This window comes from Onychostoma macrolepis, chromosome 06, assembly GCF_012432095.1.
Source record: "Onychostoma macrolepis isolate SWU-2019 chromosome 06, ASM1243209v1, whole genome shotgun sequence".
Taxonomy (NCBI): domain Eukaryota; kingdom Metazoa; phylum Chordata; class Actinopteri; order Cypriniformes; family Cyprinidae; genus Onychostoma; species Onychostoma macrolepis.
Genome location: NC_081160.1, coordinates 9104038 through 9118715, shown reverse-complemented (window position 1 = coordinate 9118715; position 14678 = coordinate 9104038). Strand labels below are relative to the sequence as shown.

Here is a 14678-nt window from a genome sequence, read left to right as displayed (position 1 = left end):
ACAGGCGTATCATCATCAATAACACCTACCAGTCTGAATTAAAACAGGTCTGTGTGCTGCTGAAGATTTACAATGTGTAACAAGTAATTTTGTTTATTGACGGTTATCACATCCAATCGTATGGTCGTATTGCATAGGTCGTCGATAACGATTGGACAACACGATAATGTAGGCGGTGCTTCACAAATACGGAAACACAAACCGCGATGTTTTGAAACGTTTTCGAAGTTTGACAATTTTCAAATTGCTACACATTGTGTTCAGCTAAATCCGCTTTAAATCAGTTGTATTACTCGTCTAACTGTATAAAACGTACTTAACATGCATTGTACAAATCGAGTGTAATAAATCATTTGAAAAGTGAGATTAACTAGCGCGCTAACTAACTAGCCAGTTGTCTAGGAAACGGAAACGCGCAAACGGAAAACGCAGGATGTGACTCACTAGCCAACAATTTCAACTTTAGAAACTCTTATCTTGGCGACCATGTTGCGGTTTGATAAAGACGACCAGTCTTTAGACGTTTATTCTGATGATGAAGATAATGCTGCATTAGCAGGAAGAAGAAACATGTCGGAGGAAATAAATGCAGCTTCACGTGAAAGCAGCGAGATCCGTAGCGCAACGCCTGGGCGGCTACCCGTGCGCCAGCGGTACTGGAAAGACACACACCTGTGGCCCGCTCGAATAGTCTCTGTGCTATGCAGCGTAGTCATCGTCTCATTTATCGCTTTGCTAGTCTCTTTCTTGTACATCGTATTAAAAGGTAAAACAAATTAATATCTAGTTCTCAGAACACTTCTCCTGAAGTTCAAGCATGTGCAGTACCTCAGAATGTATGCATTATGCATATAACAATTCTTTGATCTATAGATCTAAGAGCAGAGAGGATAACCACTGAAGATGGATCAGAAGTGAGACTAATGGGTAGGTCCAAATTAGACATAGTGTATTGTAACATAGTGGCTGCATGTTGTAAAACAGGACTTTTTTCTTGCAGGTTTTTGGAGTATTTTGGTCCTGTCTTCTGTGGCTGGAGTTCTTTGTTGCAGCTTCTCCTGGACCCTAACCTACTTTGACTCCTTTGAGCCAGGAATGTTTCCCCCAACTCCTCTTTCTTCAGCCAGACTCAAGTGAGCATGTTTTATCTCTTTGCACAATTAAATCATCAAACCATATTCTCTAAAGCACAACCATGTAGCACACGGTCAATTTTTTTGTTCCCAATATAGAGTTTTGCTCATAAGTTTGCATACCCCTTACAGAATATGTAAGATGCTGCTAATTTGAGCAAAATAATGGGGAATAAAAATTGCGTGTTGTGTTTTCTGTAGTACTGTCCCAAATAAGCTGTTTAACAGACTGTATTAAGATTCAAGGGTATGTGACATTCACTGATGTCAAGATGGCAAAATAATGCATTATGATCTGTGTGGTATAAACTTTTTGAAACGTAAATATCTTATGTAGCTTCTGAAGTTACTAAATGAAAAAAAAATACTTTAAAATGTATCTTTAAACAAAACAAGAAAAATGTACAAACCATTGTCTATTAAAGTTTAAATTGCACAGCTCTTTATTCTTGAGATTCAGTAAATCTTTTTACCTTTTTGTAATAGTTGTATGTCAGTCCCTCAATGGTCTTCCGTGTGAAAAGATAGATCTCAAAATCCTACAGTCACTGTTGGTAAGACCTGGAGGATTTTTCTACAGAGCAGTGGACAGTTTAACTGCTCAGGATAAACAAGGGGCATGAACATCTATCACAAAACATAAAAACAGTTTTTGATCACTGAGGTAAGAACACACAATATTAGGATATGTAAACTTTTGAGCTGGTTCATTTTTGTAAATTCGGTTATTATTTTGTCTTATGGACTATGTAAGCATCTGTTATGTGAAACCGCTTATTCAGGACAGTTCTAAATAAAAAGTAACATGCAATGTATGTAAACCTACGAGCAGAACTGTATAGATAGATGACAATACCATGTCCATGAACTTTTTTTTTTTTCTTCCAAAGGTCAAGATAAAATTCTACGATTATTGATTAAATAATAATTTTACTGATGGAAAATTCAATAATTAGCCTATATGTAATTATATTATTGTAAGACTATACTGTATATGGTATGTTGTTGGTGGTGTAAGTGGTCGCCATTTCCTTTTTCTCCATTTTTATAGTAAATTATTCTCTTTTAATACTAGATGTTACACAATTAGATAAATTGGTTAAAATCCCAGTACACCACAGAAAGCCACTTTGTGATCTTGCTTTGATAGCAAGCACCATTGTATTGACATGTCTGGTCAAACCCCCTATCCACTACCTTCTTAGGCAGTATCCATAGGGAGGAAGTCATTAAGGCACATCTGACTCTGATATTTGAGTTATTTCCTGTTTACTGAGACACCTCCATGTGGTCAATTTCTCATGGCACCATAGATGTGTTCCATAGATTGCATCTGATGGACCAATGGTAGTCATTAAATATTTGCTTGGGTATCTAGAAAGCTCACCTGAATTTGTTCTAGATCATTAGAACTGACCTTATGGTGCTTTGGAAACCGGTCTGAAACCTGTAAGAGGGACCTTTATACAAAAACAATGTGTGTTAAGACATTACCTGGCAAACTACCTTCAGTTCTAGGAAACACACAATTTTCATTTTCCAAGAAATTCAAACTTTGTAAAGGCTCTATGTTTGTTACTTAAAAAAAAAAAAGAACATTTAGTTGTTGTTCAAGTCCACCCTAAAGAAATCAGAAGGAACTTCTTCACTTTCAAAACTTAATTTCTAAGTAGAAGCGATCATCCAATCACTTCACTCCAGACTCACCCATTATCATGCTAGTGAGTTAATTTACTGCTGCGGCACCTGCGACAGTCATCTCACTGATCCTGTGAGCACTATTCATTTATTTCAGGCCTTGATGTCTGATTGTCTCTACAAGTAGCTGTTTTTTTCCCATGGCCAGTTCTGCTCAGTAGTGCAATAGCCTGGGAGAGTACAAGAGTTATAGGAACATGTTATCAAGGCTGTTCCTCTGGTCTGAGGTTATTCACCCATTTTTCCTATTTTGTTTTTAGCTGTCAGTGCTTTAGAAGCTTGTCAGCTGGTAAAATAGAAAATTGTTCCTATCTCTTTGTGCTGGTTCGACTCGCCCGGGTGAGAGCACAGACTCTGAGGAGAACAGAAAAGCAATTTTCCTGTAATTGCTTTTCATCTTCAGACCTGAATACTTGCACCAAGCGGAACATTCAAAAACTGTCCTAGAATTGGTCCTCAGGGATTTCGTGTGGCTCCAAGCCCCATCAAATATGCCTAAATGTCCTTTACCCCAAATGCTAATGCTCTTGGAGAAGTGAGCGGCGAGGGGAATTTGCCTAAACCTTTTAGTATTGCTTTTTCCAGAGTAACTGACTTTCATTTAGCTGTTTTTTTTTTTGGAGGGGTGGAGATTAGTTTACTCAAAAAATTCTGTCATCATTTACTGACCCTCATGTCATTCTAAACCCATACAACCAATACTTTGATACTTCAAAAAGTTCATAAAGATGGTAAAAGAAATCCATATGAATCAAGTGATTTAATTGAAATCTTCTGAAGACATGATCACTTTATGTGATGAATAGATTTAATTTAGGCGTTTATTCACATAGAAACATTTAGCAATGCACATACATAGAGCACATCAAATATGGTAAGTAGAAGCTCAGATATGCTTGTCTGACACACAAGAACCAATGAGGTTTGTTGTCGCGTGTCACGCAACCATGTTTGAGCCTCCAGAAGAACCAATGAGGTTTCTTCTTGCAAGTTAAGCAAGTACAGTTTAGATTCCGAAGTGCCACTTCATAAGACTTATAAACAGCTAGATTTATATGGATTTCTTTCACAAACAACTGAAGCATCAAAGTTTTGATAGCATGGACTCTTAATGGAGGGACTTTCCATTTATAGAATAATTCAGATTGCTATTAATGGTAAGGGCAAACCTTCGTGACTATGTCCCCTTTTGCTACATATGTCTGAGCTGTTAACAGGAAGCGTTAACCACCGAAAGAATGCCACAACCAACTCAGTAATGTGCAGAATGGAGCTGGTGACACCCTAGAAACTGTTTCGTCTCCATGGTTAGTCAGTAAACTAACTGACACAGGAAAAATAATGAACGTAGGTGCAGATATAGAGCATTAGTCACACTCCCTCAGTGGTTTACCTACTGCATAAATGAGGAAGTGTTTGGAAGAATTGCTGTTAGCCCATCAGACTGTGAATTCTGTTGTATTTCCAGTGACCTTAGTACTTCTGACATTTATTACCAGGAGCTTTGTGTACACAAGGTAGGAGGAAAGTGTACAGCGAGGGATGCTGTGACAAGCTGTTGCCATTCGCAGATTTAATATACTTTGAAATTACCTCAATTTAGATTTAACGATCCAGGCATGAGGAGAACTAAGCTTTGAAAGACTTCAGAGGACAGTCAAATGATAACATCCTCTAATGAATATTGAACGGTGACCTAAAACTGAACTAAAAGTGACGCAGCCTAACATATTATGGAACAGTTTGTAGCAGAGCTCTTTAAAGTTGTTTTTCAACTCCAATTAATTCATGCTGGATGGCACCCCTTGAACTTCTCATTCATATGAGATGGTGAAAAAACGGAGCCCTGCCAGGAAGCCAGCTGAAACGTGTCTCCTCTGCTAACTTTGAGTTTGCAAATGAGTTTAAGGCTGTGCTCCAATTTATGAATCTATAAGCCAGCTTCTGATTGGCTGTTTGAGGGGAACATTATTGATTGTGTCTGCAGGCTTGGCGATAAAACCCAGGGTCACTCCATCGCCAAGCGAGTTGGTTATCTAATCACACAGCGGTGCTTTGACGATGTCTGTACTAAACCCAACTTACACAGCTGGCTCAGAATGCAAACAGGCTATCGACCAGCTAGCAGCCGGCTTGGGTGGTATTGACTGACCCCCACAGAACTGTGACTGGGTCTGCTTGTTCCTTCACGCTTGCATAGCTCCGGTTCTCCAGCACAAAACAGCAGTGGTCGACACACACTCTGTCCTATTGGCATTCTCCATGTCAGTTTTCACTGTATGTCGCAGTGCCGCTCTAGCAATTAGCCTCTTGCATTATCCTCAGATGACTCGGATGCTAATAGAAGCTTTCCTCTTCTGTTTCCAGATACGCAAACACGTATTAGTGTAATGCACCCATCACTTTGTTTCCATAGAAACACAACCTTTCAATCATTGGGTGCATATGGTGGTCACAGTCAGTTGTTTGTGGCTCTGTCTCCAGCAGATAAGCTTTACATTATCTGCCTCCGTTGTAGGTGAGGTTCAGGGAGTTCACACCACAACAATTGATTTGCTGAATTAACTGGCTAATAGAAATTAGTTTGATCTTTTTTGGTGCTTTGGGTTTTTAGTCGTGTCGTTCCCTGATTAGATCTCACATCTGTGAATTATCTGAATGGATGGCCTTAATTATAATCGGCTCCCAAACTGTTTTTCCCCATTGATTTGTTGGGAAATGCTTGGCTCCCTAATGTTCCATGTCAAGGCTGTTGACTGTCTAAACTGTGTCATTTAAGTCTGTTGTGTCTTTGGGATAGATGAAGCTTTCCTGGCTTTAACAGACACAAGCTGATAGAGCCGTATCTGAGCAAGTGATATGTCTGATTGAGACTTATTGAAAATGAGCCTTAATATGTCATGGTCAAGTCCAGCTGATGCAATTCAGAAATCTTCTTGTTAATTTTGATGCCATGCAGCATACGCCACAGTTTCCGAGTCCAAACGCAGTATCAGATCATAAAAGCAAACAACAAAGGATGTTAATATACACACGCAGTGTGTAACACTACCAAAAAAATCATGATCCTGTCCCTTATCTCCATAGCGCAAAGTTAGTTGGCCAGACAACTTTTTTTTTTATGAATCGTTAAAATATTGGAGTCCAGGACACCGTGAGCCTGGAGACTGTAGTGAGTATTTATCCGTAGCTTAATTGTGGCTATAAATATGTATTGCTTATAAATGGCTGTTATGGTAATATTCACAATTGAAACAAAGTGGAAGCATTGACCCAGAAACCATATTCAATATGTTATGACTTAGCAAGTGGATATCCATTGAAAACCCAAATGATGCGTCTTTATTTTATTTTATTTTTTTTACTATAGCAAATATGAGAGTCCCATTTGGGTAATGACAAAATTTATTTTAAAATAGATGTGCCAAGTTCTCAGAAATGTTGTTTCATATGGTTTTGAGGGGAAAAAAAAAAAAAAAAAAATTGTTTTCAACAGAACTTTAGATTTAATGACATAAAAATGTCACGTGGTGTAACCATCAAAAAGTAACATCTGTTTCTTTTAAAAATATACTTTCAAGTTAAGTAGTTGGATTTTTTTAATTTTTATTTTTTTTATGTAATCACAAAAGTCTTTAGGTTTTTGTGGACTTGCACCACGTGACATTTTACAACCTGATCTCTTTCTTTGTCATACAAATTTAAAAAGACTCAATATTGACCTTGACTCAGTATTGACCTTGGCGGTCATGAGGGGGTCTGCAGAGGCCCTTTTTTTTTTTTTTTTCCTGTGTTTTTGCATGTTGGTGTCACCACGTAACTTTTTTTGGTCACACCACAAATTTCATCTTGTAGAATGTCATTTTTGAACGTTTTTTTATTTTTAATTAATAAACAGTGAAGAATTTTAGATATTATTATTATTATTATTATTATTATTATTATAATAAAATATTTTTTCACTTTCTTCATTATGATATCAGGGCATGGTATTGTATCATTCTGACATTTTTTTATTTATGCCCCCAAAAAACTTCAGTACCACCAAAAAAACTTCAAACCAAAATTCTGAAATTAAAAACATGATCATTTTAGAAATATTTTCTTCTTGCTCGTTCTAAAAGTCTATGTATGTATTATTTGCATTGTGAATGCATTCTTAAATAGATTAACTGAACAAAAAATGAACAATTTGTCACATTTGTGCAGATCTGCACTCCTGAACCTGCTACTCTAAAAGCATGTTCAAATTGGCCATTAAAGAGGACTCGTGGGAGTGGATGACATGGGACATCTGGATGCCTCATAATGGGATTTTTATGGGCCTCTGCACTCACTAGAGTAAAGTAATGGCCAGCTGATATGATCAATGCACTTGTCTATGTTCCATACACGGTCCACAGTTTTGTTTGTTCCGTGTGCTTTTAAACTTCCTGCATTAGTTAGACACCTCTAGAGAGTAACAGACTGATTGAGTGATAAAATAAAAAGTGGTATTGCATCATGTAGCTGTACAATTAATCAGATAAATAATCTAAATTATAATAACAGCTGTTACGATTACAAGTGTATTGATTACAGTACCGCATACAGTGCATCAGAGGTTTCTGTTTACAGCATGCATTTTGCAGCAGCTGAGCAATGTAACAATTTACAGACGTCAGTTGTGCACAATAATTCAAGAAATGTTTTTAAACTGATTACTTTAGAATCAAAGTGAAAATCATTATAGTGGATTCACAACAAAGCGTTAACAATCCCATTATGATCATCAAGGCACAGACACAGTGTAAATTAGATCATCACAGCATAAACTGCTTTAATTATATTGAAGATTTTGTGGGAGTCCAGACCTAAGTAGTAGGCCTGAACAAAAGGCTGGAATACACTACATGACTTTTCCCCAGATTTGCAGACTAGAGGAGTCGACTGTAGTTGCCAAACATCAAAGGCAGTCTCCAGAGTCTTGGCACTTGACAGATTGCCACAAAGCTATTGTGAGGTGTATGATGGGCTTCAGATTGTGATTCATCCAGCCAGAGGATATCAGGCATGTTTGATATTTTGAGACAATGTTATACTGTTTTCATAAATGCTTCTCCTAGCAACAATTCACATGTTTTGCAAGAGTTGAGAATGACTTTAAATACTGGTAGTATGTGATTTGTCAATCATTTAGTATATGATGTTCTCCGGAACTATTTGCACAGTCAATGTTCAGATTTTAAAGTTCTAGTGTATTCCAGCCTTAAAGGATCAAAAAGTTACCTAAAGCTGTAAATTTGTTGTGGCTGCTTTAGTAATACTAGAATGTTTCTTGATTTCTAAGTGTAATTTTTTTTTTTTTTAGCGTTTTATTTTTCAAGCTGCTAAGCATGCTAGTGTGAAACTGTTTAGACACTTAATTTTTTGATGCAATTTAAGAACACAGTTCTCAACTTTAGTCGTTTAGGCTACATACTGTAAAGAATATGTCATGCACTTGTCCAAAATAAGTATTTTCACGTTAAATCAAAATATCAAGGACAATCTTCAACCATTATGATTTTTGATATAGTCACGCTGTGGACTAATGCATCGGATGTTTGTGTTTTGGTTTTGCAGAAGAATGACCGGACACTCTTTCCACATGGGCTACAGTATGGCTATACTCAACGGCATAGTGGCTGCGCTCACTCTTATGTGGTATCTCACCTGATGCGCCTCAACTGCCGCCCATCTGTGGACACCTCGACTGTCATTTAACTTGCAATTACCAGGAGGCAATTCCAAGTTTAAATAGTTCACCCCAAAATGAAAATTTGCTGAAAATTTACTCGCCCTCAGGCCATCCAAGATGTAGATGAGTTTGTTTCTTCAACGGAACAGATTTGGAGAAACGTGCTCACCAATGGATCCTCTGCTGTGAATAAGTGCCATCATTTTTGGGTGAACTGTTGCTTTAATGGCAGATGGAGCTGTCAAATTATGTTACTAATATAACTACAGATAAAACCTTTTTAAATTCAGACACTGAGTAACAACAAGTAAAACAATTAAGGACAATGTTTTATTTTTAGAGGATTTCTCATATTTTCATATATGCTAATTTGACAAATTCAATACACAACGCACAATGACTTTTTCGTAATGGACTACATTTAAAAAAAGAAAAGAAAAATTACATTAGTGAAGTCAGGGTCTCTTTGGTACTCAGTTATTTTGTCTTGTAAAAGGCTTTTATTACAGAATCCCGTGCAAGCAGCTTTTTACCATTACAATAGCAGTGCATTAAATCTGCTTTTTGCACTTTTGATGTCATTCATTGTCAGTGTGGCAACACAGATGCTGTTTAAATATATTCAATAAATTGAATTTGCATTTTAGGACCTCCGCTTAGCAAAGACTACAGTCCCTTTGCAGTCGTGCTTTATTAAAGCTGGAAGTTGCTGCTCTATTGAGCGTTTTAATGGGGGAAATCATTAATACAATAGCTGTTTTGGGGTTGATGAAGAGTGACCATGTTAGCTTTGTTGAGAGCCTGGGAGAAGGTCAGAGAGTGTAGAAGTGTGGATTTAATTTATGACTTTAATTATTTGATGCAGACTGCCAGGCCATGATTACTTTTTTCTTCTTCATTAGATTAGCAGGCCCTGTAGTGACTCATTTCAGCTAGCGCTAATGCACTGGTCTGTCTCGTGTATATATGGAGTATTAATGTACTCCCGCCTCGTGTGTGAGTGTGTTCTTTTTGTATCTGTGGCAACAGGCTCCTATAATTTGTTTTCCTTAACAAGACATTTCCATCTCCATTTTTAGTGGATGTTAATTCTGGTTCATTGAGAGTTTAGTTTATCCACCTCAAAACCTGTTGCTTTTAGATTGTTCAGGTATTTTAAGGTAAAAGGGAGGTTTTTGTGTGCATGCTTGATCACGCTGTCCATGTTTCTGTGTTTGAGCCTTAAAAAAAACATGTTCGTGCATGACTTGGTGACAAAGTGTCTCTCTTAATGATGTTTCTGTTGAGGTGAAGGTCTGTCTGAGGTAAACCTTGTCTCACTCGCCTTGAATCGTGCAGTGCAACTGTCACAAACAATATCCCATCCTGAAACCACCTGATTTGGAGGTTGAGTGGTTTGCTTACTTGTTTTCCTGCCATTTGAATAATCAGGGATGAAAAAAACAACACTGGAATATTCATTGCTTACTCAGGAGGTGGGATATTGGGTCAAATAACGCTATCAGAAATAATTTTGTAAGAATGTATTTATGCAAAAAGCAATAAATTTGCAATTTAAATAAAAACAAAGAAAATCAGGTTTTGTTTTATTTTTTCATTCTTTCATTTTTCACTCTAGCACTACTTATATGTGCTTGCTTTTCCTTTTTTGTAAAATGGAAAAACAGCTTCCACATAAAATCATGATGTGCTGCAATTCGCAAAGACATAAAAACTAATAGAAACGTCTGTTTTGCAGTTTGTGGGTGAGCGCTTCTAAAGATCCCAGTTAAGGCCTAAGGGTGCTGCAGTTCAGAATGCACAGCGCAGACGTGAGTGCGAGTGGCAGTCGATATGAAAGCATTTGCTATGATGCCTTTTTACTTGTCACCCCCAAGGCTAGTTTTCACGAAAGGCCAGCAAGACATGTAATCATTCTGCAGAATAAAAAATTACACCCACGGCTCGCTGAGTGTATGACAAAATTGACTCTTAATCTGTCTGATACATAACAAAAGAAAAAAAAGTCAAATTGGAAAAACACTATATAAACTAAGAACAGGGCTCCAATTCACAAAGGTGTAATAAAGTTCCAGCCCTGGGCTTGAATTAATGGAATTGCAACCATGCCGTCACAAACATGTACGTCATTGATGATTATTTTTGATATGGTTATGCATGAAGGCAAATTCTCGGATGTTAGCATGCAAGTCTTTGTAGACGCATTTGAGATTGTATATCTGACCCTGGACCACAAAACCAGTCATAAGCGTAAATTTTTTGAAATTGAGATTTATACATAATCTGAAAGCTTTCCATTGATGGATGTATGGTTTGTTAGGATAGGACATTATTTGGCTGAGATACTATTTGAAAATATGGAATCTGAGGGTGCAAAAAATAAATCTAAATATTGAGAAAATCTCCTTTAAAGTTGTCCAAATGATGTTCTTAGCAATGCATATTACTAATCAAAAATTAAGTTTTGACATGGGCTATTTATGGTAGGAAATTTACTAAATACATTAATGGAACGTTTTCTTTAGTTAATTTCCTAATGATTTTTGGCATAAAAGAAAAATTGATCATTTTGACCCATACAATGTATTGTTAGCTATTGCTACAAATATGCCTGTGCTACGACTGGTTTGTGGTCCAGGGTCACATATAAGGGAAAAGAAGATATTCAGGGAAACAGTGATGAAAACTTATCGAGGAGACAGGATTGTTTTTTTTATTGTTGTTTATAAATTTTGAAACAACATAGCTTTTTTTCCCATTATAAAAACGACAAGAAAAGGTGAATTTCAAAAATAAAGTAAATAAATAAAATCTGAGCGGAAATATAGACCAGTAATGCTGGTATAAGGTTTACTTTGTCACAAATAATCACAAAGAAACAGCAAGTAACAAATTAATCTTTAGTCATTTTTTTAGTAGTAAGTTTTATTTACAACTTCGAAAAATAGTTTTTGTCAATTTGACTTTGTATAAGGTGACAAATCCATGGATCAAATTAAACCAGCAGATGCTCTTGCGAGTTTTAGTGTGTAAATCCATCAAGGCAGTTAATGGGCCAGCTCAGTGTTTGGCCTTTTCCCCCTCGCTTAGTGCTTTCCATCTGTCTTTCTTTACCCGCTGATCTGGCGATGACATTAGACCTGACTTCTTTTGATGCAATCGTCTCAGTCATCTCTTGCTTTGCGTCACGAGCTCCACCATCACAAAACCAAACCAAACACAGAGAGAGGGAGCACATTTTTTCAGTCAACAATAGCCTAGAATCTGCCTTGTTTTGGCTTTGTGTTGGATATGGAGTTGGACAAGCTGAATGAAAACAGAGATAATGTGTGTTGCTTAGATACTGGCTAGAATGAGATAAAAATATCTGATGTTGGCCTTGGTCTGATTCCACATGAAAAGCTCCATGGAACAGTGGTATTTTAATATCATTGATAAACTATTATAGTTTTGGTTAATATTTAGAATTAAAATTTTAGGTCAAGTCGTTTTGTTAAGCTTTATAGGCTTTTGTGTTTGTATTTGTTTTTATTTAAAATGTCTGTATAGTTTTTGTTATTTTCAGTAGTTTCAGGTTATTTGAATTGAAAGTATTTTCTTTAAAGATTGTTTTTTAATTAATCTTGATTTTATTTCAGTTAAATGTTTTATATAGTTAGTGTAGTTTGAGTAAGCTATAATAACTGGCGTAGAACCAAAAAATATGTCTATTTATTGTTTATTTTCCAAAGAGTCCATTTTTATTATGACTGAACATTCATTCCTAGCATTCAGAAGGTTGAAAACACTGAAGCAGCTATTTTGTTTATAAAAAAATAGAAAAAGAAAAAAAGGAAGAAAGAAAAAGGTTCCTAAAAAGGGCTTTTCTCAGTGATATAAACAGTGTAATAACACTGTAATACGTGGAAACTCTTGAAACTAAAGTACACAAACGCAGACAAGGACACAAGGAGTTTTGTCAACTCAAGAGCCCCTTGAAATTGCAGAGTGTTGTTAATGTGATATGTGCGTTCTGTAAAAACTCAAAAAGTTCAACTCGAGTACTGGCCCATTTCATGACACTTTTTGCGTTCTGGTGTTTATCATTTGCACAGCTGTCTGGCGCACTGATGTGTGTAGTAGAGTGAAAATATGCCTAAGATACAAACACTGCACAGGACATACAAAGTTGAGGTAATGGGGTGATCTGTACTGGTTAGTAGATGTGTGCTGTATAAGTAAACTGTATTATTTAGTCATGTTGTGGCTATAAGATAGTTCACATGCATTCTTTAGGTGTGTTTTTTCTAGAAACTTTTTGAAAGCACAGTGGGGTCTTGTCAGCATGCAAGTTTGCTGAGGTGTGGTTTGTATCTATAAGGACGAAAAGTCAGAAAACTTCCAAATGAATACAAATCCAGGGTTAAAAATCACATTTTAACCTTGAAATTGAAAGTTTTATTAAACCATTTTTTACTCCTCTTATTATGCTGATAGTATAACTTGTAATGGAAAAAATGTTAAAAGAATGAAAGAAATTGTAAGCATTTTCAGTAGTGCTCTCAGACCTTTGTACCCAATTATTCCATACAGGTGCGTTGAACCGCTGTTGATCTGATTGTTCTGATTTTGTTCTTTTGTGCAAACAGGCTTTGCTGAGATGATTATTTGCCAAAGGCTAGGAAACATAACTATAATAATCCATATTTTCCTTTCCATCTGATAATGACTTCTGATAATGACATGCATATGTAGTGCAATCTGCTTCAGTGAAAAACCAAAGAACAATGTAATAATGATGAGTCAGTTATTTTGTACTTGCCTTTTATATAATTGAAAAAACGAAAATTAGTTTGAAGTCACAGTGATGCAGGGATATCCATTACATTTATCAGTTTCAAATTTACCTCACTGTAATAAATCCATGCTACAGAATTCATCCATAATTCACCCATAAACATGCAAATTACAGTAAGTGCAAACCACAGTTTTGCTGGACAACATATAAAAATTTCCAAGTGTAATTTAACAGTAAATTAGTTGAATAACATACTGTTGCACAACAAAGACATCTGTGACTGAATATTGCACAAAATAGACTTAAATATCCAGCTTTAGTTGCACACCCAGTATAAAATATTCCTTCATTTAAACTTTAAATGCATTACTCAAAATGTACGCAGTGTTTACCCACATAAATCTCAGCAGTCTGAAAACAGCAGTTTATTCCACAAGCATTAATCACATGAGCATTAATCACTCGTGGTCCACAGAGTGAGCAAAACAGTCCATGTCGTGATGTTTCCTCTTTTTTTGTTCTTTTCAGTCACCAGGTCTCAAGGTACTCTTTTCACCTTCGCTTTTCTTATAAACTGCACTTTTCCACCAGTGGAAACGGTAAACACTGAATCATACATGTAATGTGCCAATTTCTTCTTCATCTCTTTGTTTCTGGAGGGCAATACGGACGGTTTCACACGTTACCAATGCGCGCGTGAAACTTTTACGCACTAGTACGATCCCACGATGACCGCTTCGACATCCTTTGACGGTCTCCTGTCCGTGACCAGAAAGTTGATCATGCCCTCGGACTTAATGAGCAAGTTGCAACCTAAAAAGAAGATGCCGAAGACCACGGTGAGCGCCAGCACGCACATCACCGCGATCTGCACCGTGCGCATGATGAAGACGCTGCGCTCGTCCAGCGCCGCGGACACAAACCCGCTGTCCGTCACCACCGAGGACAAATTACAGCACGCAAGAAAGCTCTCGCTGCTTCTGTTGGAAAACAAAGCGCTGTCTGTGTCGTTAAAAACAGTTGAATTCATTTTGAACTACTCTCCGGGGTCCTCTGGAAGAGAGGAGCAGGTGCGCACAAAACAGCGGCTGAAGTTTCCTTCAGTACTTTGAAGTCACAAGAGCAAAGAAGAGCTGGACAGAATTTATGGGCCGACATGCAGTAAAGCGGATGGTTCTTCTCGGACCTGTTGTTTAGGTAATTAGGGGCTCTGGTCTGTGGAGGACGGGGGTCTGACTCCTGAGAACTCATACAATCAGGGGTGAGCTCGTCCCCTGCGGATAGAGTTCAGTGTTAGCGGTGTTAGAGGGATTCGTTCACGTTGCGCCCCCTTCGACACAAACTGAAAACG

At 37.2% G+C, this 14678-nt stretch overlaps 2 protein-coding genes across 3 annotated transcripts; one reads left to right on the top strand and one right to left on the bottom strand.

Moving 5' to 3' along the window:
- The first annotated feature begins 250 nt into the window (after nucleotides 1-250).
- arl6ip6 (ADP-ribosylation factor-like 6 interacting protein 6) lies at nucleotides 251-10127 on the top strand. 2 transcript variants are annotated; one of them, XM_058778017.1, is made up of 4 exons: nucleotides 251-766; nucleotides 874-927; nucleotides 1001-1133; nucleotides 7739-7878. In XM_058778017.1, the coding sequence occupies exons 1-4, from the start codon at nucleotides 487-489 to the stop codon at nucleotides 7749-7751; spliced, it is 480 nt and encodes a 159-aa protein (XP_058634000.1). In that variant the 5' UTR covers nucleotides 251-486; the 3' UTR covers nucleotides 7752-7878. The 2 variants fall into 2 exon arrangements, with proteins under 2 accessions (XP_058634000.1, XP_058633999.1); XM_058778016.1 differs by lacking the exon at nucleotides 7739-7878 and adding an exon at nucleotides 8436-10127 and having other exon boundaries at nucleotides 252-766.
- A 3157-nt stretch (nucleotides 10128-13284) lies between these two features.
- On the bottom strand, nucleotides 13285-14678 carry rprmb (reprimo, TP53 dependent G2 arrest mediator candidate b). The gene has a single exon (XM_058778833.1). It carries the CDS (start codon nucleotides 14355-14357, stop codon nucleotides 14040-14042), a length of 318 nt encoding a protein of 105 aa, XP_058634816.1. The 5' UTR covers nucleotides 14358-14678; the 3' UTR covers nucleotides 13285-14039.

Bases quoted from the DNA above. Each gene is read 5' to 3' on its own strand.
- arl6ip6 (XM_058778016.1), top strand. From the start codon at position 487: ATGTTGCGGTTTGATAAAGACGACCAGTCTTTAGACGTTTATTCTGAT. The intron at 767-873 runs GTAAAACAAATT...TTTGATCTATAG, and splicing joins CTTGTACATCGTATTAAAAG to ATCTAAGAGCAGAGAGGATA. The intron at 928-1,000 runs GTAGGTCCAAAT...TTTTTCTTGCAG, and splicing joins ATCAGAAGTGAGACTAATGG to GTTTTTGGAGTATTTTGGTC.
- rprmb (XM_058778833.1), bottom strand. From the start codon at position 14,357: ATGAATTCAACTGTTTTTAACGACACAGACAGCGCTTTGTTTTCCAAC.